We start from the raw sequence: 23,321 nt of genomic DNA on the forward strand, positions 1-23,321 counted from the left end.
CTCCCAGACCGGGGCGCGAACCCGGTTCCCCTGCATCGGCAGGCGGACGCGCAACCACTGCGCCACCAGGGAAGCCCTTTTTTATTTTTTTTTAATTCTACTTTCTCTCAGTTGTTCAGACTGGATGGTCTCTAGTCTATCTTCTAGATCACTGATTATTTCTCCTGTCCCCTCCATTTTGCTGTTGAGCCCATCCACTGAGCTTTTTATTTTGGTTACTGTACTTTTTAGTTCTAAAACTTCCATTTGGCTCTTTTTTAGATCTTTGATTTCTGTGCTGAGGGTTTCCATTTTTTAATTTGTTCCAATCATGTTTGTAATTGTTCCTTGAAATTCTTTCGTCATGGCTATTTCTCTGTTATCTAGGTGTTGGCATCCTTTGATTGTCTTTTTCCATTTGGTTTGAGATCTTCCTGGTTCTTGGAATGACGAATGATTTTTCTATTGAAACCTGGACATTTTCATATTATAAGACTCTGCATCTTATTTAAACCTTCTGTTTCATGTGGCTTCCTCTGATACCTTTTCCCAGGAACTTCCTCTGACACCTGCTATGGCAGGAAAATGGGGGGGCCGCGCTGCCTTGTTACTGCTCCATGGAGGTAAGAGTCCAGGTTCCCCTCTCATCCCAATTGACACCTGACGAGGATGACCTTTCGGTAAGCTGTGCAGAGACAGAAGTTCCCCATGTGATCTGCACTAACACTGTGGGAAAGGGCCCTCTTTACCAGCTGGTAGTGGTGAAAGTCCTGGCTCCCTGTTCTGCCTTCTCTGGGACCATTCTGGAAGGGGATGTTGGGGAGCTTTGTTACAGCCTGGCTGGGGTGGAAGTCTAGTCTCCCCACTTGGCCTTTACTGGTGTGGGTGTGGGTGTGGGTGGGGTCACAATTTTTCTGCGGTGTTTGGCTGAAGCAGAGTGTTTATTATCGAAAAGTTTTTTGTCTTCCTAGGCTGCCCCTTTCCTGATCATTTGGCTAGAGAGGACAGACTTTTGTTTGTCTTTTTTTTTTTTTTTTTTTTGTCTGCACTTGGCATTTCCAGGTTGCTGGCTTCTTCAATTCCAAGTCTGGGATAAATGAGGCAAAAATAAAAGCCAGAGAATTCACCACGGTGTTGTTCCTTGGGTCCTGAGATCCCTAGCTGGTCTGTTTTTCTCTCTCTGCCTCTAAAAGTCTTCTTATGTTTGTTATATACATAATGTCCAAGGTTTTTAGTTGTGCTTAGTAGGAAGAATAGAGAAGATTATGTCTACCTCATCTTCCTAGAAGTGGAAGTTCTTTCCTCCCTGTGTTTACTTACACCTCTTAACAAAAGCAAAAACCCACTGAAGTTTCAGTATCATGCTAACTTTTAGCATAACTTACCAACAATTTTAAGTGATCAAAGTCCTTTGCTAATAGACTATCTCCATGAGATATTTTGGGCCCATCTTTCGAAAGAGATGATCAGTCTTGAATTATGCAAGGATCTTCTCTGGGTAAATCTGTTATTAGAATAAAAATAACCCCATCGAAGGATGTTAACATTTTGATAGTTCAAAGCGGGGAGGTGGAGATAGTTTTATTTCAGAATGGCCGCCTTAAAAACACCAACATGACCAACAATTTGGTCTTCCTTCACCATGCCAAAACTCCAAATGGTTGCTGACAAGTTTCCCCTAAATTAATTATCTGCAACCCCTTCCAATCTTTTGGGTTTGATTTCCCACAGATATTGCCCAAATTCCTATTTTGTTTCTTTCGGCACAGCAACTTACCAAAACCAAATCAGGAACAAATCTCTGAATATTATTAATAAAGGAGGAGTTTCCTTTGAACTAGAGTCTTTTAAACTGTGTTTCCCAGAGATTTCCTGTGCAGCTTCAAAAGGAGTTCATGACCACTTTGATTAGGACTTTATCTCCAGCGCTCATGGAGACAGGCGTGTTCTCAGACTATCCATCAGAGTGGATGTTAGCCAATTATGTCCCCTTGTAAAACAGTAACACAACCCCTCCTTGGGATCCACACTAATAAAATGATCTTCATCAGATGTGAGAGTCGGCTGTTTCTTCAGCTCTGAGTCCTGTGGCAGGAAAACTTGGGGAAACCAAAGAGGACTTTTCTGTTGTTACTTGATTTATTTGTAGGTCCATCCTGATATTGAACACACATGGACAAAATGCTGTCTGTTGCAACCAGATTCTTCTATTGCACTATTATTTCAGTCATTTAGGGGTTTGGAGAAAGATGATGTGTGGGGGATGGCTAAGAGAGACAGATGGCCAGTGCAATTATCACTTGAGAAACAGGTTTGTCCTTCAAAAATGGCAACAGCAGTGGACTCTCAGTGGCAGGTGAACTTTGAAAAAGGATTAGTAAGGAATTACCTAAGAGAAAAAGAACAGGTGTATCCAGGGTGCTCCAGTTGGAGGGGGCACTTTAGCTTTTGAATGACACCCTCAAAGTCGCCCCTTCACATTTCAGGTCCATTTGCACCCGTGGACTTTGGCAGTGCCCAGTGGTGATGAGTGTGGTATCATCTTTAAGAAGGGCAAAAGACAGAATAAACACTGAAGTTTCCCTCCATTCTTCGAAGGGAAAACATAAAGGGGAGGGTATGTTGAACTTTGTAGCAGAGTATATATGTACCTGAAGAGAAGGCAGGAAACCCACAACTCTCAGAGCTCTCTGCCCTGCATGAACCCTGAAGCTCCACTTCAGAACCCTGGGAATAAGTAGAAAAAGAACCTAAATTCTCTGAAGAGTGGCTAGGGAGTGAGGGCCAGAATTTCTACAAGTGAGCTGATCACAGAGAATTATGGCTAGATGTGACCATCTGGCCTATATCCATTTTATAGAGAAAGAAACTAAGTCTTGAGAAGTGCAGTGACCTGCCCAAGATCATGACCAGTTAGTGACAAAGTCACAAGTGGAATTCAGGGAGTCAGGTCCCTTTTGTGTAATCTGCCCTTTCCCTTTTGCTATGAGTAATTCTATCTTACAAGGCTTGGTCAAGGGCTCAAAGCCAGAAGGGTGAGAACAAGAGGGTCTGAGCTCATGTTCTGGACTCCTTGGGGAGCTCTGGGTTGGACAGTACTGTAGTCACCTGTATGAGCCTCTTTTGCTGCCAAGCCTTGGGAGAGGAAGATCTGCAGGGGCATCTGGGAAAGGCAGCAGCAATGCAATAATAATAACAGCTACATACTGAATGCTTCCTCTGCGCTAGGCACTGTGCTAAGCACTTTACAGGCACTATATCATTTGATCCTCACAATAACTTTGTGAGGTAAGTATAATTATCACTTCCATTTTGCAGATGAAAAACCGAGGTTCAGAGAGGTTATGTAACTTGCCCAAGCGTATATACCTGAGTAAATGACAGACACAGAATTTGAACCTATCTCTGCTTGGCTTTAAACCCCAGGCTTTTAATTAATTTATTTATTTAAAATATTTTTCATTAAAAAATTTTTTTTTAATTAAAAAATTTTTTTAAAATTTTATTTATTTTTGGCTGCATTGGGTCTTCGTTGCTGCATGGCCTTTCTCTAGTGGGCAGGCTTCTCATTGCAGTGGCTTCTCTTGTTGCAGAGCACGGGCTGTAGATGCGTGGGCTTCAGTAGTTATGGCTGGCGGGCTCCAGAGCACAGGCTCAGTAGTTGTGGCGCATGGGCTTAGTTGCTCCACGGTATGTGGGATCTTCCTAGACCAGGGGTCGAACCCATGTCCCTTGCATTGGCAGGCAGATTCTTAACCGTTGCACCACCAGGGAAGTCCCTCTCCACCACTTTCTGCTTGGGGGTTACCTACCCTGGGCCAAACCTCATTTCCCCTCCTTTACCCTCCACAATATTAGGTCCCTTCTATCAGTGATTCTCAAGCCCAGCTGCACATGAGAATCACCTAGGGAACCTTTTAAAAGTATTGGTATCTAACCCCATTTCCAGAGATTCTAATTTTGATTTGTTTGTTTGTTTTTGGCCACGCCACATGGCATGCGAGATCTTCGTTTCCCAGCCAGGGATCCAACCCGCGTCCCCTGAAGTGGAAGCATGGAGTCCTAGCCACTGTACCGCCAGGGAATTCCCCAGAGATTCTAATCTAATTGACTAGGTTAACCTCCCCAATTAAGTTGCCAGATAAAATACAAGACACTTGGTTAAATCTGAATTTCAGGTGAACAATGAATAAGTTTTAGCATAAGTATGTCCCCCAAATTGCATGGGCCGTACTTACACTAAAATATTATTTGTTGTTTATCTGAAATTCAAATTAAAGTGGGCATCCTGTATTTTCATTTGATAAATCTGGTAATCTTACCTCCAAGTCATTCTAATGCACAGGCCCAGGCTGAGAACCTCTTCCCTATGTGGTCAACCATCCTTCTAAGTGCACTTATGTGTTGCACTCAGCTTCACAACCTCTGGCACAGGCAGCAAATACATGTGTTTTCTTAGGGCCTTCTGTGGCACGGTGTCTGTCCTCTGGCTCAGCAGTGAGACTAATTGTGTAAAGGGGCAGATAGCTCATGAAAAGTTAGCTTGGGTGCCAAGGGAAGATTGGCAATGTCTGATAAATAACACTGAAGGTGCTGCCTACACCCTGAGTTGGTTCTGTGCAGAGTTCCTAGTAACTGAACAACGTGTATTGCAGTTATTTTACGCAGGGCACTTGTTAGGCACTGCAGGGGTTGTTGTGGAAGCTGTGGAAGAACTCACAGCCTGGGAAGGGAGAATCCAAGTTTCCTTTACTGGAGAAATTTTCAGTCTACAATCTAATGAGGATTCGCAACAAGCACCTTGTTATGTACATAGGTGCGAGACTGCATAAACTTACACCCAACCCACATGGGCTGGACAGAACTGGATAAATGTAAGTTGGTTATAAACAGGAAGAAGGAACATCCTGCTGTGCTAGACTGGAGAACAGGGAGCACCCCAGCACTGCCACTTGCACATCTGGGACACGGCACTTATTCTCCCTCAGTCTCCATTTCTTCATCTGTAAAATGGGGGTGATGATAATAGCTCATGGAGTGATTATGAGGATGAAATAGAATGTGCTTGGAGAACGGGGCCTGGAATATTATAAGCATTCCGTGAATACTAGCTTTTATACTTACAGTGTCTCAATATGGGACCTCATTACACGTAAGTATAGTACACTCAAAAGCGCTCATGTCCAAAGGATGAAAAATTAAACTAACAAGATGAGAAGACATTTCCTTAGCATCAGTTCAGCCTAAGATTTGATAGAGTCCAGTTCTTCCAAGACTTTGAAAAGTGAACCAGGAAATGGAGAAGAATTCTCCAGTTCTAGCCTCCGTGTTTGGTACTTTCTACTCAATTCTACTTTAACAATTATGCAATTAAGAATCAAAAGTCTAAAGCAGATTCTTGCAACTATATGCCAACATGTTATTCTCATGTGCCTGCCTGTCTGGGATGGGTGTTTTTAGGGTGTAGTTATATGGAAATAGCCCCTGATTACATTTCTGACTTTTCCAGGTAAGTCATAATTTTAGACAGTTGTTTTGAAGTGACTCTTTGGCAGGCCACACATATCTGTGAGATTTTCAGAACTCTGTGTATTAGAATAACATATGAAAAATGTTTTAAATTTAAGTATTCTGATACATAGTGTAGTATGCCTTACTATGTGAAAACACGCAAAATGTCAGTATGAAAACAAAAGTCAATTTCCATGGTAAGCAAGAAGAGAGAAAAGGTTTCCAGTGAGGGCAAACCCTTCTTTACTCTTGTTTATGACCGTTTCTGTGATACGTAAAAGGATGTAACAGTCCCTCTGTACGAATCCCTATTACTCTGGCTCCAACTTGGAGTTTACATTTCATTTTCTGAAAGATATGGGAGTAAAGGGTTTTGTGTGCACGTATGTGCCTATGTGTATACCTGCATGCATCCCACTGGTCCTATGTCACATGTATACCTGGGTAAGAAATAAGTCCTGTGAAGGTGGGAGTTTTGGCTCTTTGGTCACTGCTGTGTCCCTACACCTAGAAGAAGCCTGACACGTGGGAGACTATGTCTTCTGATGGAATGAATTAATCCATATGTTGAGTATGTGCTCATGCATCTATTATCCCTGATAAATATATCCACTTCAGTGCTTATCAACCTTTTCACCCAGGAGAACTGAGCTCTGGTTCAGGAAAGGGAGAGGGCAACCTGCAGTCCTCAGTCAGGAGAGATGGAAAAAGAAGAAAGAGAAAAAAGCCTTCAGAGGGGAGGAGAGCGTGGGTGGTGGACAGGTGTCCAGGCAGAAGGTCAGGAACTAGAAGTAGCACCATTCTGAGCTGCTTCTTCCCTGTAGATTTTGTGTAGCCCCCAATGTGGGCGCTGATTCCCAGATTATTGAGTCTAGTGGTTCACAGACAGGGGTTCTGGTCCCCCAGACCTCTTTGAAGACAGAGATGGGTCTCCTCCACCTGTTTTTTGTTTGTTTCCCAAAAAGAATATCAAAGGGAAGCAGGTTTTTTTCCCAGAGATAAGGCAGATAAGGTGACCTAAAATGCCAGTTTCTTCACTTTTGGCTAGAATTTTACCAGCTCACTGCGGTCATCTGGTTCTCCCATGCTGACCCAAAACCCCCATAGGTAGTGACATCCCTGTCTGTGATTAATGAACACGGGGAGGATGAATTAATGATGCTTTTCAGAAAGGGGGAAAGAGGTAGACTGTGTGCCAGTGGAACTCTCCCATCTTGGATGGGGACACTGACACTGCAGATGGTGAGATTATTTCTCCAAAATTACACAACAGTGCAGTCGAACAGCTGCCCCCAAACTCTGGGGTCCTAACTCTTGCTCCCATCCTTTTGCCATTCTTTTAGTTTTCCCTGAAAATCTTCCAAGACTCTCTTAGCCCAATACTATCCTGACATGTGTACAACACAGTTTCCAAAGTTCCTTTATATATACCCTTTCAGCAAGGCAAACATTGTTCTTCACTACTGAGGTTCTGAGTGACTCACACAATCAGCTCATCATCAGGAAGAAGATCGTTTGCCACCTGCATACTGCCTTTCCCTTCCATCTCCTGATGCCTAACATTTCACCATTAGAACTGTATTCCTTTAGCTTAAGGCATTGGCCATCTTTTATTTCCAAATGCCCCTGGAAATGATCATATTTGAGTTAGTGTCAGACACTGGTACCTTAATGTACCTGAATTTAGAATCTTTGCTGAATTCATTTAAAAAAATATGGAGATGTTAAAGAAAATAGAGGCCTGAAGGACTCCCCCAACCCCTCGCCCCAGGTTACACCTTAGAATAAGAAGACATGAAAAAGTAAGCTCTGTTTGATTCCCACTTTGGTCCCAGGCCACTGCCTTCATTGCCTGGTGATTTTGGAAGATTCTCCATTAGAGGCAATTTATTACCTTGGAGACCCATCTTGTCACCAGATATGTAGAACAATAAGAACATGGGAGAAGGTGGCTGGGTCTCTGCACTTTTGGGGAAGGGAACTTCAACCATCTGGCTCAATGGGTTTCTGGCTTCTCTACAGAGGCAGCATTTTGATATTTAAACTTTAAAGTGAGTGACTCAGGAATAGTTCTGCAGACAGTGTCAAATGCCTCTTTTTGCCATGCTGGAGCAAAGAAGCCATGAAGGGCCAGCACCAGTTTCTGGCCAGGCAAGGGAAGGTCATTTGTCCCTTTGACCCTCCTGGCCTAAGCCTCTCTTCTGTGTCACACTTGTGCCATGCTAGGTGCCAGGGGCTGGGGATGCTGGGGAAGCGAGGCGTGCTCCCTGCCCTCGATGAGCTCATAGTCTAATGAACCCTGTAAGTACTGGGCGTGGCATAGGAGAAGCCCAGGAGCTGGCTGAGACAGGAAGGGCCTGCCAACCTCAGAGGTCCAGGAGAAGGGCAGAGTCCAGAAGAGCAGAGATAATGCCCAGGAGCAGGTGACGTCCGGGTGAGCTCCCATGTAGGGCGGAGGCTTTTTATTCTCTGCCCATGTCTACACCCGCTGGTGAGTGTGGGGTTGGGGGTGGGGGCATGGGGAGTGGTTGAAGGAGACCTGGTCAGCACTTTTAAGCCTGTGCAGGAGGCAGTGGGAGAGGCAGAGTCCCACAGTTCTCCTAGTTCCTGCCGTTCTGCTTGTGCCTCATCAGTCCCTAACCCCCAACTCCTGGGCTTTCCTTGGAGCCACTTCTTTCTTCTAAAACATGAAGGCAAGATAAAGGCTCCCAAGGAGAGAAGGATCCCCGAGCCAGCTCCTGAGACCATTGCTGGACAATGCCTTTCCAAAGCGAAAGATGCCCGGGAAAAATTTGGCTAGGAAAACTCTGAGGATTAGGACTCAAGTGACAATGCAGGGGACAGAAGATCTCTTGATGGTGTTTACCAAGCCTGAGTGCAAAGACCACAGGTCAAAGAGCGGAGGAGAACCTGACAGGGTTGTGCTGACAAGGTCCGAGGAAAAGCGAGATGTTGGAGGGTAGACTTAGGCAGAAAGGGCTAGTGAGGGGAGCACAGGTAAGGAGGAAGGGCAAGGCTAAGGAGCCCAGGAGAGCCAAAGTGGTCCAGGAAGGGGAAGGGCATCCCATACAAATGCAGGATGGGGAGGTCTGGGGGCAACTCATATCATAGCCTCAGTAATTAACCAGCTTGTGTACCTGAAGACATAATTACAGGCAAAACAACTCCTTTGATGTAAGAGTGTAGCGTAGTCTGGGGGAAAAGAGGGGAAAAAAAAGAAAGAGTGATTTTGCTTTAATATGGAAAGAAGATTGATGGAAAAATATTACCAAACAGGCAAACAGGCCAAACAAAGAAACAGAAGGTTGAGAAAACGAGACCAGACTGCGTGGGCACCCAAGACACCTAGGGCCCTTGGGAGCACCATGGCTGGCCTGGCCAGGCACTGCAAAAATTCACTGCTTTCCTTTCAGAGTTCACATGTTCTTATCAGGCTGGTCGCCTTCTCATCCCCTACCTGTTCTCTGCAGAAATTCTCAGCAAGTTTCCAAAGAGACCTGTTTATTTATGGAGTCAAAGCGCCAGAGAAAGAGGTGCAGAGGGTTTGAATGGCTCCTCCTGGGAAGCAAAGGTAATCAAGAATGGACCTGAGCTTGTAACCCAGCATCCTGGATGCCTGTCCCAGGATATAACTTCTGAAACACCACCCTTTCTGTTGGGGCCAACTTTATTAGAGAAATCTGTTAATTGGGGGTTGGTGAGGGAGGAGGGATGCTAACATGATTTAACACTTGATGGACTCTGAAAAAAATTAGGAAGGACCTTTGAGCTTTAGCACATTCATCGTTCCACAGACACGTTACCAAAATGAATATATGCAACTATACTGTATGTGACACTCTGGGGCACAATAGCATAGACTTTGTGAAACAAAAAGGCATTTCTCCTGCTTCCAATGTGTCTCTTGGGGTGCCATTGTCTGATGCTAAGAACTCACATAATAACAAAAAACAATGCCCCTATGATGGGGGGGAAGACTTGATTTGGCACCAGCAGTGGTGTTTTCCATGGGAATGATGGCGGGGGCTGTGGCTGACTGTGGGAATAGTGCAAATCAGCACTTTTTTGTAGATTTTCTTCAAGCCATTGTTTGTTTTGGCTTTGGTCAGATCCGTGGCCCAGCTTGAAGATTCCCACTGGTCTTTCTGAAGCTTGCAGACCTATGAGAGATGAAACAGGGATAAATTAATAATGACAAAACACCCTACCCCCACCCTGGCATTCATGTGTGGGGTGTGCCTATCTTGGTGCGTGTGTATATACATACACGCAGGTCACAGTACTGCATATGTGCCCATTGGGCCCACGCCTCCACCGGGGAATTAAAGAGAGACCAAGGTTTTCTCCTGGCTTAGGTGGTTCGTCGTCTCACTATCATCTTTCATCTAGGGCAAGGGAGATCAGTTTTTGCAAAATGGCATTGGATAAAACTTGTTTGAAACTGTACTTCCTAAAGTCCTTAGACGTTTATAGACTTTTAAGCATGAGTAACTCAGATTGTGGTTCCAATAGAACAAATAGTAAGTAATTGTTCTGATGATGGAAGTAATTTATCTCACAGCTTTTAGGAGCTTCTCCTCTACCCTAGCCAAAGGATGCAGAGATCAATCAAGAATGGAAAATGAGCTGAGTATGTGTAGTATGATTATATTATGATCCAAAATGTGAATATATTGGCTTTAAAATGCCAAATACTGATTGTTCCTGTCATATCAGCAGCAGGTTATTATAGACTACAGATACACAGGACTTTGGTGAGGGTGTGTGATAGTGAAGTGTTTTTACAAAGAAATGTACTTTCATCTTTGCAAAAAGTTTCCATTTCCAGGAAAAGTCTTCCTGACAAATGTGTGTGAAGCTGACTCTAAGTAGGGTGGCTGGGTTGCACAACTCCAGGGGGCAGCATTCACTGTGTCTTCTAAGTAAACGGTTTCCCTGGAGGAAAACTCCAGGTGACCTCACAAGTTGACAATATTTAGGTGGGCTTATTGCAGATATGTTTTCCAACAAAGTGCAGAAGAGTCTTGTTTCCTGCAACTTATTTCCCCCCTTAGCTGCACGTAGGGGACTCAGGCTCTTGTCTGGGTCTATACTGGAAGCAAAAGATATTACTATTGGGCCAGGCAGTGTACTAAGTGCAGATATAATTTAATCAGCACACGAATCTTAACAGAGGTTTCATGGATGGGGAAACTTAGGCCAAGGGCAGTTATAGGACTCACCCAGGCACACACGCAGTCTGTATGCAGCAGAGCTGGGACTTGAATCCTTCTCTATGGCACTCCCATAGGGCCCTGACTCCCACCGTCCTTCCTGGGCCTGGAGAGCATCCATGGTTCCTGCAGACTCTCACTGGGTCTGCAGTAGCAGTGAAACAATGTCACCTGGGGCAGGGATCTTCAGAACCAAAAGGTGGAATTCAGCTGGGGTAGGGGTGGGAGGTTCCTGGGCTGCCACGTCTGCCTTTCTGTCAAATAAAAGAGAGCCAGGTGTGGAGGCACCCTACTGTGAGCTTTGCACAGCTGGACTACGGCTCAGAAGAGGAGTGTGGGGAGAGATGCTTACACCTCCTCCCTCTTCCTGGAAAATAACTTTGCATTCGAAGGGAGAAAGAAAGAGTGAGTAAATCTGTAACTGGGATTTGGTGGCCTGGGGATTTCATTTGGTCCCGTGAAGGCAGATGCCCGTGCGTCTGTGAGTGAGTGAGCGAGTGTGCGTGCATTGGGGGAAGAGAACTTGAGGTCACATGTGACGATATTTTGGATTGGGCTTTTATTTTTTAAGTCATAGCAGCTCCCATTTGTTGGAAACCTACTATGTGCCAGGCATTGGTATTACTCTTATGTGAAGAAAAAAATAGCTTAGTAGTTTGTTTTTATGCCGGTGCGCTCAGAGCCTTCGAGTATTTTTTTCCATTCGTGTTTAAATCCTATGCTCTACAATGTGGTAAGATCTGGGGAGAGTTGGGAAGTGTGCGGGGACGGGCAGGGGGCGGTCCCTGCCTCGCCTGTCTCCACCTTTTATTTTGACCGGTCCGATGGCGACCGGCTCGCACTAGGACCCAGGCGCCAGAGCGCCTCCGTCTGTCCTGTAGGTTCATTCAATCTCCCATACACACAGACCCACTGCGAGACGGACACACACTCACACTCAGACACACAACTGCACGCAGCGAGGCTCGGAAAGTCAGGTCGCCTCCTCGCCTCGGCGCCTTCGCTCCAGCCAGCCGGTTCTCCCCTGGGGCCCGGAGCTCGGCCGGGCCGCGCAGCCCCAAAACAGGACGAGCTCGGCGGACCCCGGTTCCTCCATGGGCAAACGCGGGCGGCCGCGCAAGGAGGCGCGCTGCGAGGGTGCGGGGCTGGCCCCCGCCGCGCCCCCGGCCGTGACCGCGCCCCAGCCCCCGGCCCAGCCAGAGGAGCTCGCGGGGGCCAAGCTCAGGTGCCCCTTCTCGGACATTTTCAACACCAGCGAGAACTCGATGGAGAAGCACATCAACACTTTTCTGCAGAACGTGCAGATTCTGCTCGAGGCCGCCAGCTACCTGGAGCAGATCGAGAAAGAAAACAAAAGTAAGTTTGGGGGCGCTGGCTCCTCCTCGGCGCCCGGCTCTTTCTTCCTCGACCATTTGGGCGACCCCTGTCGCCTGCTTGACCCCCCTCCCCCAACACACGCACATCCAGCCCTCGGCAGTAAAGCCGATGACACCGGAGAAAGGACACGCACGCACAAAGCTGCTAAAGATGTAACAAAGACGAGCGGGGGGAAGGGGGGGGCCTGTCGGTGCGTCCGTCTGTCCGTCTCCCAGAGGCTGGCAGGACCGCTGGGCCGAGGAGCGGGGGAGTGTTGTTGTTTGCTGACAACTGAGCCGAGAGCTCATCTCTTCGAGGTCGCCTTTCTTCCTTTTTTTTTTTTTTTTTTTCCGGAGCCTTCTCGGGCAGACAAGTGTTGTTTTTCTGTCGCTCGTTCCTGGGTGGGGTGGGGATTAGAAGCCGAAAGTTGGAAACCGTAGGCAGAGCTCAGCGGTTCCAGAAACAAAACACACAGACACACACGACAACGATAACACCAACAACCAAACAGCCCTCCACGGCGTGGGCTCGGGCTGGCTCGGCTCTGCTTCTCCCTCCTGTCTACTTTGCCTTTTCCTCTCCTCTCGCAGCAAGGCTGGGCTCAGGCCATCGCGTCCACGGATACAGTCCTCCTGCGCCTCTGGTGCCCTGTGGTTTCCCCACCCCCCCCCCCCCCCCCAAAGAAACAGGCCGGCAAAGCCAAGCACCGCCAGCAGCTCGCCCCGGACCCGCTGTCCTGCGCCCGGGAAACTTGGCGAGGGGGACGCAGCCAGAAGGAAACTTTGGGATCTCGCAGGAAACAATAGTTATGGAAGAAGGTGTAGGCTGTTATGTTCGGTTTTTTAATTTTCCGGGATACGGCTCCCGAGTGAGCGCGCTGGGCAAGGAAGGCAAATGACTTCCTCGTGGATTTCTACTGTTCCCCCCCCCCACCACCCCAGATTCAGGTGGAGAGCGATGCTTGGGGGGGGTTCTGGGAGCCCCACCCCGGCCTGGCCTCCTTTTTGTATTTGTTTGTTTCATTTTTGCCGCTGCCAACTGGGTCCCCCCATCCTCCCCAGGCAGTCGCTCAGCGCCGTTAACGGGGACACGCGTGTGCGGCGTTTTCAGCACGGTCCTCACAAATAATAGCTGCGAGAAGGGCGAAGGGGCCGAGGAATATAAACCGACAGAGTAGAGAAAAGCAGGCTGTTTAATCTGTCCGAACAAGTAGGAAGATCAATGAGATGAGAGAGAGAGAGAGAGGAGAGAGAGAAAGAAAGGAAGGAAGAAAGGGTCCGATTGCAACGTGTCAGATCTTGCAACCTACTCCCCCCTCCCCCAAACACAACAACAACCCTCAAACACAAAAACACCTTAGCTGACCGACACCCCAGGCCTTCGGGGTTAAAGCAACCGTGTGATGGCAGCGAAATCGTGCAGTAGCTTAAGGCAAAAACAGGGGTTTGTGTAGCGTGGTCGGTGGTGCGTTCTTTTCTTCTCTCCTGTTTTCTCGGAGTGCCTGGGTTGCGAGAAAGGCGCATCGTCGGCCGTGTAGCTGAATGTTTGCGATTATTCACGGGGTTTTGGGGGGGGGCAGTGTGCATTCGTCAGTACTGTAGTTTCTGAAAAGCCAGAGCTGGTGGGGAGGTGGGGGAAGACGTGGTTTTGTTTGGTGTGTTCGCTTTTGTTGGAGGGGGGAGGGGCGTGATTTCTTACGCTCTCCCCCGCCCGGGTGCCCTGTTCCCCTGAGTCTGTCCCGTGGCGCCGGCTCTGGCCGGGGGTGCACCCAAAGAGGGCACCTTGGCAGTGTGTGGCAAACCTGATTGGCCCCCTCCGCCCCCCTCTACAGAAGGGTGTACTAAACAGGCTGCTGGAGCTTCCACCGCATCCCTCGCCCCCCGCCCCTCGCACTCGCAGACAATCGGAGACCTCTGCTCCCCAGCTCGCCGCCCCCACCCTCGCTCCCCCGGCCGCCTTGGCCGCCGCCACCTCCTTGTTTACCGGTGCCGGGGCTCTGGCGTGGCCACCAGTCACGTAAGCAGAGGGCCGGGCGCGCTGGGCCGGGCTGCCCCGCACCGGGCGGGCCAGCGGCAGCGGAGCCAGGCTCCCAAGACCGTGGAAGCCAAGGGGCTTCCTCCTGGTCCCTTTCCCGAGGCGTCCGCGCTGCAAGACCCCGAGAGGGGCTCGGGAACCTGGGCGCCCCAATCGAAGTCAACTTCGTGTGCGTAATCAGCCCCTCGGCCCCGCTGCCCCCCTCCTTCGGCCGGCTCCCCTCGGGAGTATTTTTAGCTCTCTTGCCTCTTTTCGCAGCCACTGTTTGGCTCAGCATGACGTGATGCCAGCGGCCCCCAGATTTCCCCGAGAGCGGGAACTCCGCTCGAGGCCCTTGCCCCCTCCCCAACAGCTCACGCAGGCGAGGGTGACCTCCAGCAAACTATGGGGCGACCATCCGCAGGGCCCTCTATTTTCTCCCCTTAAAATTGGAGCGGCCCACGGAGGCCACTTTATTTTCCCCACTCTCGCCCCGCCTCCCGCCCAGTCTCGGTCTCCTGGTACGGAAAACAGCGGGCCCTACATCTGCCTCATTTTATTGGGGGTGCTTCTTCGCGCTGGCGGCGCTCGCCGTTGTTTTCTGCTCGCTTCACACAATGCCCGCGCGTCACGGCGGTCCGCGTGTGCACAGCAATAACGCGAGTCGGGGGGCGGGTCGTGCGTGCGTCGGGTTCGGGCACTGAGGGTCCCTCCGCGCGCGCAGGACTTGTTTTGCTTCAGAGCCCCGCTTTCCGAAACGCTTACATCATTCAGTCGTTGGGGGAGGGAGGGGAATCTAGGCGTTCCGATAGGATTCCAGCGTTTCTCAGGTCCCTGATTTTTGGAAGGAAGCAAGGACCCTAGCTTTTTAATTATTTTTATGACTGAGAGGGGGCTCAAGTTTTGTTAGTTGGGCAAGGTCTTTTGTTTGTTTGTTTTCTTAGGTCACTACTGCAAAGGGCATTACTGGCCGGCTCAGGTGCACAATCTCCCCGCTTTCATTTCAGCCAGTTCTCCTGTAATCACTTGATCTCAGTTTCTCCGCCTCCTCCTCTTCCCCCTCCCAGCTAGAGACACATGGTTTCCACATGGAGACAAACTTCTTTCCTCTGACTGGACTTGACCTAGCAGCGTCGCTCAGCCAATCGGCAGCTTCAGCTTCCTCTGACGTCACGCGTTGCTGAGGCCAGAGACTGGGGGGGTGGAGCCAGGAGGCAAGCCAGAAAATCACGGGGAGCTCTAGTGTGGCCAGCTGGTACAGTCCCTTCTTAAAGGACGCTCTTCACCCGGGTGTTGAGCCTCAATTCTCCATTTCGGGTTCTGTGAGACATTCTCGAAATGCACCGATAGGCCCTGGTCACGAGTTTACACGTTCCCGATTTTACCGTTTGCAAAGTATTTACTTGGCAGGAGCTTGCCTTATTTTCCGTTGTCACCAGAACTGCTTTTCATGGCTTCTTTGAGGTTTCCGTACTAGGAGAGCTCACTGAGTGTACACAGTACTGAACTATTCTCAGTATGTATAATGAGTTTTCTTGGGGTGTTCAAATTAAGTCACTCAGTATTGACTGCTCTGTGCAAGGCAAGGATTGCTTAGGATATGCTGGTACATTCTCCCAAAGTTCCAACTGATGTGAATCCCTGAGAATCTCAAAGGCCTCCAGAAATATTAATCATGGATACTGTGACCCTGTTATCACAAATTCAGAAATTATACATAAATAACCTCTGACATATCACCCATATCCATTTGGGGTCCAGTGGAGGGATAGCAATTTAGGACTGACTGATTAGGAGAAAAAATATGTACTTCCTGTTTTGGAAAAGGTTAAAAATGAAAGGAACTAAGAAAGAAATTCACAAAAGGGTGTTATGGGCATAAAAGTTGTTCATCAGGCAAGTGGAAGTTACTATAACCGGTACAGTCTACAGGACAGAAAAGGCCTTCCCAGTCTGTAGGGAAGGTGGCTTTGGGGCAATGCTTAAGATAGAAAAGAATGATTAAATGGGAGTAGAAGCCATGGGTGGCTCTCTGGAGTGCATTACCTGGGTTTGAGGGTGAGGTGCTTTCCTAAGGGCATGGACAGGCCAAAGAGCAGCCTCTTCCTCCTGATAGAGTAAGCTGCCGGTGTGTGGTGTCGTTTGGCCCTACCCTGCCTTCCTGACTTAATCTCCTCGGCTCCCGTCTGCCAGGTCCACCAGCAAGCAGGCTTTACAGTCATGCCTCTATGCTTAACTTAGACTCTTCCCTCTGTCTAAAATGCCCTCATTCTCTTACTCCCCTGGGGTTATCTGTGTCTTACCTACCCTTCAAGGCCTAGGTCAGTTTCCACCTCCTCCAGGAAACCTCCCCTGGATATTTCTTAAGTCACGGTAGTTGAGAGAATGAAAGCTTTACAGTCACCCAAAGCAGGGCCCAAATTCCCCCTTCACTGCTTACTGGCTGTGTGACCTTGGGCACAAGTTACCTAACCTTTCTGAGGTTTCATTTCATTTTTGTAAAACAAGGATAACAATAGCATTGGCCTCCTGCCATTGCTGAACTGAGGTGCTCCATTTAAAGTACCTGGAATATAGTAGGTGCTCAATAAATAGTCACTTCTTTGAGCCTTGATAATCAGCAGTTCTCTGCTTGATTGCTGTGCATTAGCTTTATCCTCACAGGGAGAAGATTAGCATCTTAAGGGAAAAGATCACTTACAGTATTTCAGTATATGTCACCGTTGCATAACACTGGGCATACGCATACGGTAGACAATATACATCCTTTGATTGGTTGGATTTGTCATTTACTGGCTATGGCACAGTGATCAGGTTTGAAGGCCAGGGGACACATGACAGACTTTCTGAAGACTTGGAGAAGAGTTGGATATACTGATCTCTTCCAAGGAGGGAGGATGTCTCCCATTATCAATGCAGAATGCCCTTGGGCTGTAAAGACCAGGGCTTATAAGGAGATGGTAGGTGAGGCCTAGAGAGCTGAAACTACATCAGCTGTGACCCTACAGACGGATCAGTTATTGGTTTAGAGAGCAGGAAACCAGCGCAACTTATGCTAAAATTGAGGGCTTTGGTGGCAACTAACCTTCACCTAGGTCACATTTCTGTACAGCAGGCATCTTACGATTCATTCATTCATTCATTCCACAAATATGTATTGAGCATGTACTATGTGCAATTGCTTTTTTTTCTGAAAACTCCATGGGTTGATTTATGATGGGAGTGGAGTGATGTACTTGTTTTTGGTGGAGTTATGTAAAGAGCATTATTAAATCAGGCTTCTGTTTCCTCTGCATCCTAAATTATGTTCCTCAGATTCAACTTTTTTTCCAGTTTTAAATATTATCTCTGCCCATAGGTAAAGGCCAGAAATAGACTTTTGAGGATACTGTTGTGGCTTTCAGAGTCCCAGAGCTCCCAGGGACTGGGTAACCTGTGGAGGGGACCCAGGAAAAGCATCCAGACCTTGGGAAGTTAGAGAAGCTGAATTGAGCCATTCGTGGTTTGGGAGGTGGGGTGTGGGGGGGAAGCTCTATCAGATCCAAGGCAAAACAACAGCTGCTCACCTACCTGCCCTCTCTGACCAAAACACTCTCCCACTGATGCACCTAGAAATGGGGGTTTTCATCTGAGGATGGCTGGCAGAAGTCTGGGGGTAGAACTGAAGGAAATGAAGAGGGTGCCAGCATGCGGCGGCAGCAGTAACTAATTGCATTGTATAATGTCAACACTGGCAACTATTTATCGAGCACTGACTCTACTTGGTAAAGAATGAGGCTAAACATGCGTTATCTCCTCCAATCTTCACAACAACCCCATGGCATATGCACTTCTATTACCCCCATTTTACAGAGGGGGTAACCGAGGAACAGGGAGCTGAGTAACTTGCCCAAAGTTCACAGGGTTAATAATGGCAGAGCTGAGCTTTGAACCTAGGCCTCTGATTCGACTGAGCCTACAGTTTTAACCATATATACGTGTATGCATTTTCCAGCCAAGGAATGAAGTCCAGAGAGGTGAAATGACTTGCTCAAGGTCGCCCAATAATCTGAAGCAGAGCGGGTGTTTATAACACCCTGTTGATTGTCCAGGGTCTTTCTGCACACACTCTGCTTAGAAAAGGTTTAGAAGTGAAGCTGGAGACAGAAGAGCCAACCAGAGAGATTTTGTTTTTGTTTTTCAGAGTTGTTCAACTCTGCTGGCCCTAACTCAAGTTTAGGCTCCTAGGAAACACTACCCCCCTCCTATTGCCTTTCCCAAGTCTGTCCTCTGGACATATTAGAGGACTTGGGGCTGTTGCTATGGTACTAGGGCCAACAGCAGGTTCACCAAAAGCTGGGTCTTTTGCCTTTCAAAAAAAAGCCTGGCCCTGCAGAAATGAATTGGCCACAAAGATTTGCATCAGTCATTGTGGCTTGTTCTGTTTTAGATCCCCCTGCTTCCCTACCCTACCCCCCCACTTCCCTACCACCACCATTTTCTATAAATACAGTTGGATAAATATTGATTTAAACTGGGTTTCTGGAGGAGAAGCCCATGGTTGCCCTGGCCTGGTCTTCACTTAGATACCACCAGTATGCCAGGCCTGACACACCTAACCCCTGATAGCACTGGCTTCCAAATGACCCGTTTTGGGGAGGTGACTTGTGGTTTTGTGGCTTTTGAGTTAAAAAAGAGAGAGAAAGAAAATGAAGTATAAAAAGCAATAACCCAGCAAAAAATGGGAATCTTCCTGCAGAATGAATAAAGGCATTTTCAGCAGGAAGAAACGGGGGAAGGTTTATGGTAGCCTGGCCTTCTGAACCAGTTCTCATTCTGCCTTCCACTCCCTTTTGGGTTCTGTTTTAAAGGAGGCAGGTGGTAAGACGGAGCATCAGGGCCAGGAGGAGCCCCAGAGGTCACAGAGCAGCCATCATCCTCACTATACAGACAGGGAGGCCGAGGACCAGAGAGGGACAGTGGCTTACCCAAGATGACACAGGAGAGGCAGAACCAGGTCCTTCTGGGCTGTGTTCCCTCCCACCTGACGTGAGAATGGGTCCCAGGCAGAGCCCCAAACTGGGCTTTTGTTTTACAAGTCAGGTGCTCATAAAGTCAGCAATTCTCAACCCTGGTTTACTGATCTCGGGGTGTGTCCGGTTATTGCAAAGGTCATTGCAACATTCTCAATAGTCTCTCAAAAGTGAGCTAATTTGAATTCACCATTTAGAAGAAATATTTTCTTTTACATTTAGGGTGAGGGGAGTGGGTGGAGCCAAAGGCGATGTCAGTGACAGGATGGCTACCCAGCCTTAACTGAGGAGGAGGAATTCAAGTCTTCCCGGAGGGGCCTCCTTCTGGGGGTGGAGGGTGGAGCTCTGGCTCACACTGGAGAGAAGCTTCAATTCCGCAGGGAGAGACACCTGCTCTCTGCTCTTCTGCTAAACTAAAGGGAAATAATTTTCTCGATACTGTTGTCCCTGAGTGGCCTGGCTGGAGGTGTTAAAGCTGTCAGCAGCTGACTTGATCTCTCCGGCCAAAACGAATGGGCATTTGCCACCATCCTCCCCAGCTGGAGGTTCCTTCTTTGCTTCCTCATCTTGGCAGAATGCTGTACAGGGCCCCTTGCTTGTGAAATATTTTGAAAGTTCAGGTGACCCTTGTTTTGAGCAATACATCTCCAGGAAATATATGTAAATAGGATCTCTTTTTTAAAAATTTAGGTTAGAGAAACTTTCTTTAAAAGGCTCCTGCGGCAAATAATTTTATAAAATGTGGAATTATATTGCATGCCAGGAATTCTCCCTAAATGTGTTCTGTGAGTTTGTTCATTCATCCATCCATCAAACTGGTATTTAAGGGGTACACACTGCTTTATGTCAGGCTCTGTGCTAGGACCTGGAAGTACAGTTTCCTGCCATCATGGAGTTATACTCTATTGCAGTGCCAGATTTTAGAAATTCAGTTGTCTTAAAGTAAACCCCAACAATGTGGGACTGCATCTGACTTGGGCTTTGTGTCTTTGGTTCTAGCCATCATTACAGATAGAACAAAAATTTATGCCGGGCTTCCAAAAAAAGGAATAGTCCCTCCCCTCCCTGCATGCACCCTGCCACCCCCCAGCCTGGTGTTTAAAATCCTTTGTGTTTTGTGTTTATCCTTGTAATATTTACAGATCTGACTCTTTTTTTTTTTGTTAAAGCTGCCTGAGCTTAGGAAATCAAGTACTGTGTAAGCAACCTTGTAAATAAGCACATTCCACTCCTAGTTCTTTATAGACTGGGGCACTCTGCACTTGGAGGATTGGCCATAGCAGTGCTCCTACCAAGCCTGCTCTCCCATACAACATGCCCTTGGCCTCATACCTCTAATATCCAACTCCAGTGTCTGCTAAGGAAATTTAAACACAGCAAAATTAGAAAGATAAACACAGTGTCCTGAGGGAGAGAAAGATTGGGAAGTTTAAAGCTAATAAAAGGGGATTTGGATTACCTGCTATCTGAGATATTTTACTCTGTGTCTTTATTGCCATTAGCAAGGATGCTTGAACAAAGATGATTCGGGACTATTTTAATACTGTTGTATTAAAATGGAGGGCGTGCCCAGGGCTGCTCTGTTTTTGGCCATGGGTGGCAAGTGTAAGCGCATGTGGCCTTTGTTTTTATTTCTGCAGGGGCCCAGAACTTCCTTATGATGTCCCTGTGTTATCTCCCTCTTACCTCCACCACACCTGACCATCTCTACCATATTTCTTGACACCCAAGACTCTGAGTACCTTGCATGCAACTTTCTTTCCTTTTTTCCACCAGCTGTAAAATTTCTAACACCTGTGAGGAGCCAAGCACTGTGCTTGTTGCTTCGCAAGTGCAGTATGTATGGTCTCCAGTTCCAGTTTTATATTCCAGTGCAAGTGACAGACAAATAGAGAACAGTAAATAATACTTGCCTGTCTCCTGCGAGTCTGATAGCCTGTCCCCAAGGAGACTGCTGACAAATACAATGTTGTCTCTGTTTTCCAAAGGAATAGTGATAATGGTGCCCTTTTACTGAGCAGTTACTATGTGCCAGCACAATGCTAAGTGCTTTAAATTAAATCCTAACAATCATCCAACAGGAGGGTGCTGTCATTATCCTCATTTTATAGATGAGGAAAGCCTTAGCCTTAGCAAGGCTAACTAACTTTCCCAAGGCCACCTGCTAACAAAGAGTGGAGTTGAGACTCAAAACCAGGTTTTTCTTTCTTCCTAGGAGACTTCAGGACTCTGAGAGAAGTGTCAGAGAGCAAGAGGCAAGAAATGGAATCTGGAATGTTTGAGGTTCAGGCTGAGGGTCCCCTTGGGAATGCCTCCTTGGAGCAACTTCCTTTACTTCCCACTCATCCTAGGGCAGAGAGAGGGCAGCCAAAACCTTCTGGGACTCTTTAGGTATTGATACTGAAGCCAGATAGGGCCCTTTTTTCTGGAAGACAATGGTATAGGGTGTTGCCACTTGCCCTTGCAGTGCCACCTTGCCCAGCACCCCCTGGGGAACTCACCCAACCAGTAGGGCTCCTGATACTCCGGATGCTACAATGTCAAGGGTGTGAATCCACACCCTGTCAGGCTCTACTAGGTTTCCAGCAGGCACTTGAGCTTGTAGGGCAACTGGTCTGGCCCGTGTTTGGCAAGTGTGAGCCGCACAGATGAGCTTTAGGCCCTGGCTGCCACCTTGCCAGTGTGGGCCAGCTGGTTCTGGTCAAACGGCGTAGGTCCAACCTCTTCCTCTCCTCCATCGAGATCTGGGAAACAAGAGTGATCTTAAATATAACTGGGTTCATGTCATTTATTTGGTTAAAGCCCTTCAATAGTTTCCTTCCTATCTCACTTAGAATAAAATCCATATTCCCTGCATGGCTGTCACCCTTACTGTTTAACCTGAGTGTGGTCTGAAGATGGGTAGCCCTGGTGTCTCCTGGGACCTTGTCAGAAATGGGACTCCCAGGTCCCACCCCAGAGCTGCTGAATCCAAGTCTCCACGTTAGCACGATTCCCAGGTGATCTGTGCGCTCATTAAAGTTTGAGAAGCTGCCTAGACAGCCCTTGCGATTGCCCTAATCCCTCTACCTACCTGAAGCAACCCCCATCTCGTTTTTTTGTTTGTTTGTTTGTTTGTTTCTTCTGCGGTACGCGGGCCTCTCACTGTTGTGGCCTCTCCCGTTGCGGAGCACGGGCTCCGGACGCGCAGGCTCAGCGGCCATGGCTCACGGGCCCAGCCGCTCCGCGGCATGTGCGATCCTCCCGGACCGGGGCACAAACCCGTGTCCCCTGCATCGGCAAGCGGATTCTCAACCACTGCGCCACCAGGGAAGCCCCCCCATCTCGTTTATTATTTATCCCTTATCCTACTAATCACAGTTTACAATGATTTTACTTGCTTATCATCTGTCTATCAGGCTAGAATACAAGCACCTTGAGGACAAAGACCACGAGCAGTTTTGTTCATTGTTCTCTTTAGCATCTAGGTTAGTGCCCAGCATGTAATGGAGGATTAAGGAATATTCGTTGAACGAATGATGAGTTCTCTGCCTTTCATCTTCTGACCTAGTGTTTATCAGCAAGGGAGCTACTGATGAGACGGTTCTTCTTGAGCAGATGCGCCTGGAATACTGCAGGATTTCACATCCTTGGTTCGTACTCGCTAAACGCCAGTAGAACTCCCCAGTCATGGTGACACTCAAGAAAGACACTCCTACACATTTCTGACGTCTTCTAGGCGGATGGTATTACGCCTGGGTGAGACCATTGCCCTAACCAATTTTGTCTGATCTTATCTGACGGAACATACCCTGACATATGCTGTGGGGTCCAAGAGTTGGGAAATCTAGGTTTGAATCCGTTTGCTACCTATGTGACCTTGGGCAAATCACTTAACCTTTTGGGGCCTCATCTGGGAAACAGGAATCTCAGAGGTGTGTAGAGGATTAAATGAACCGACTATACAAGTGGCACCACGCACATAGTAGGCTCTCATTATGTAGCAGCTAGTAGGCAAGTGGAGGCATATTGTTCTAGGATCTCTGGAGAATCCCAGAATCCTAGAATCAGAATGCTGGAAATAGAAGTGATGGTGAGATCACAGACATCTTTGGCCAGGCAAAGGCCTGGTGTTTTATTCTAAACTTTTTTTTTTTTTTTTTTTTTTAATTTATGGCTGTGTTGGGTCTTAGTTTCTGTGCGAGGGCTTTCTCTAGTTGTGGCAAGCGGGGGCCACTCTCCATCGCGGTGCGCGGGC

At 47.8% G+C, this 23,321-nt stretch overlaps 1 protein-coding gene across 1 annotated transcript in view; it reads left to right on the plus strand.

Moving 5' to 3' along the window:
• The first annotated feature begins 11,605 nt into the window (after positions 1–11,605).
• The window catches only part of MXI1 (MAX interactor 1, dimerization protein), a 96,259-nt gene continuing 84,543 nt past the window's right edge, over positions 11,606–23,321 (plus strand). The window contains exon 1 of the mRNA XM_024121573.3: positions 11,606–12,059. Coding sequence (XP_023977341.1) covers positions 11,798–12,059 — 262 coding nt within the window. The 5' untranslated portion in view covers positions 11,606–11,797. The remainder of the gene's footprint in view (positions 12,060–23,321) is intronic.

The sequence above is a fragment of the Physeter macrocephalus genome, chromosome 20 (assembly GCF_002837175.3).
Source record: "Physeter macrocephalus isolate SW-GA chromosome 20, ASM283717v5, whole genome shotgun sequence".
Taxonomy (NCBI): Eukaryota; Metazoa; Chordata; class Mammalia; order Artiodactyla; family Physeteridae; genus Physeter; species Physeter macrocephalus.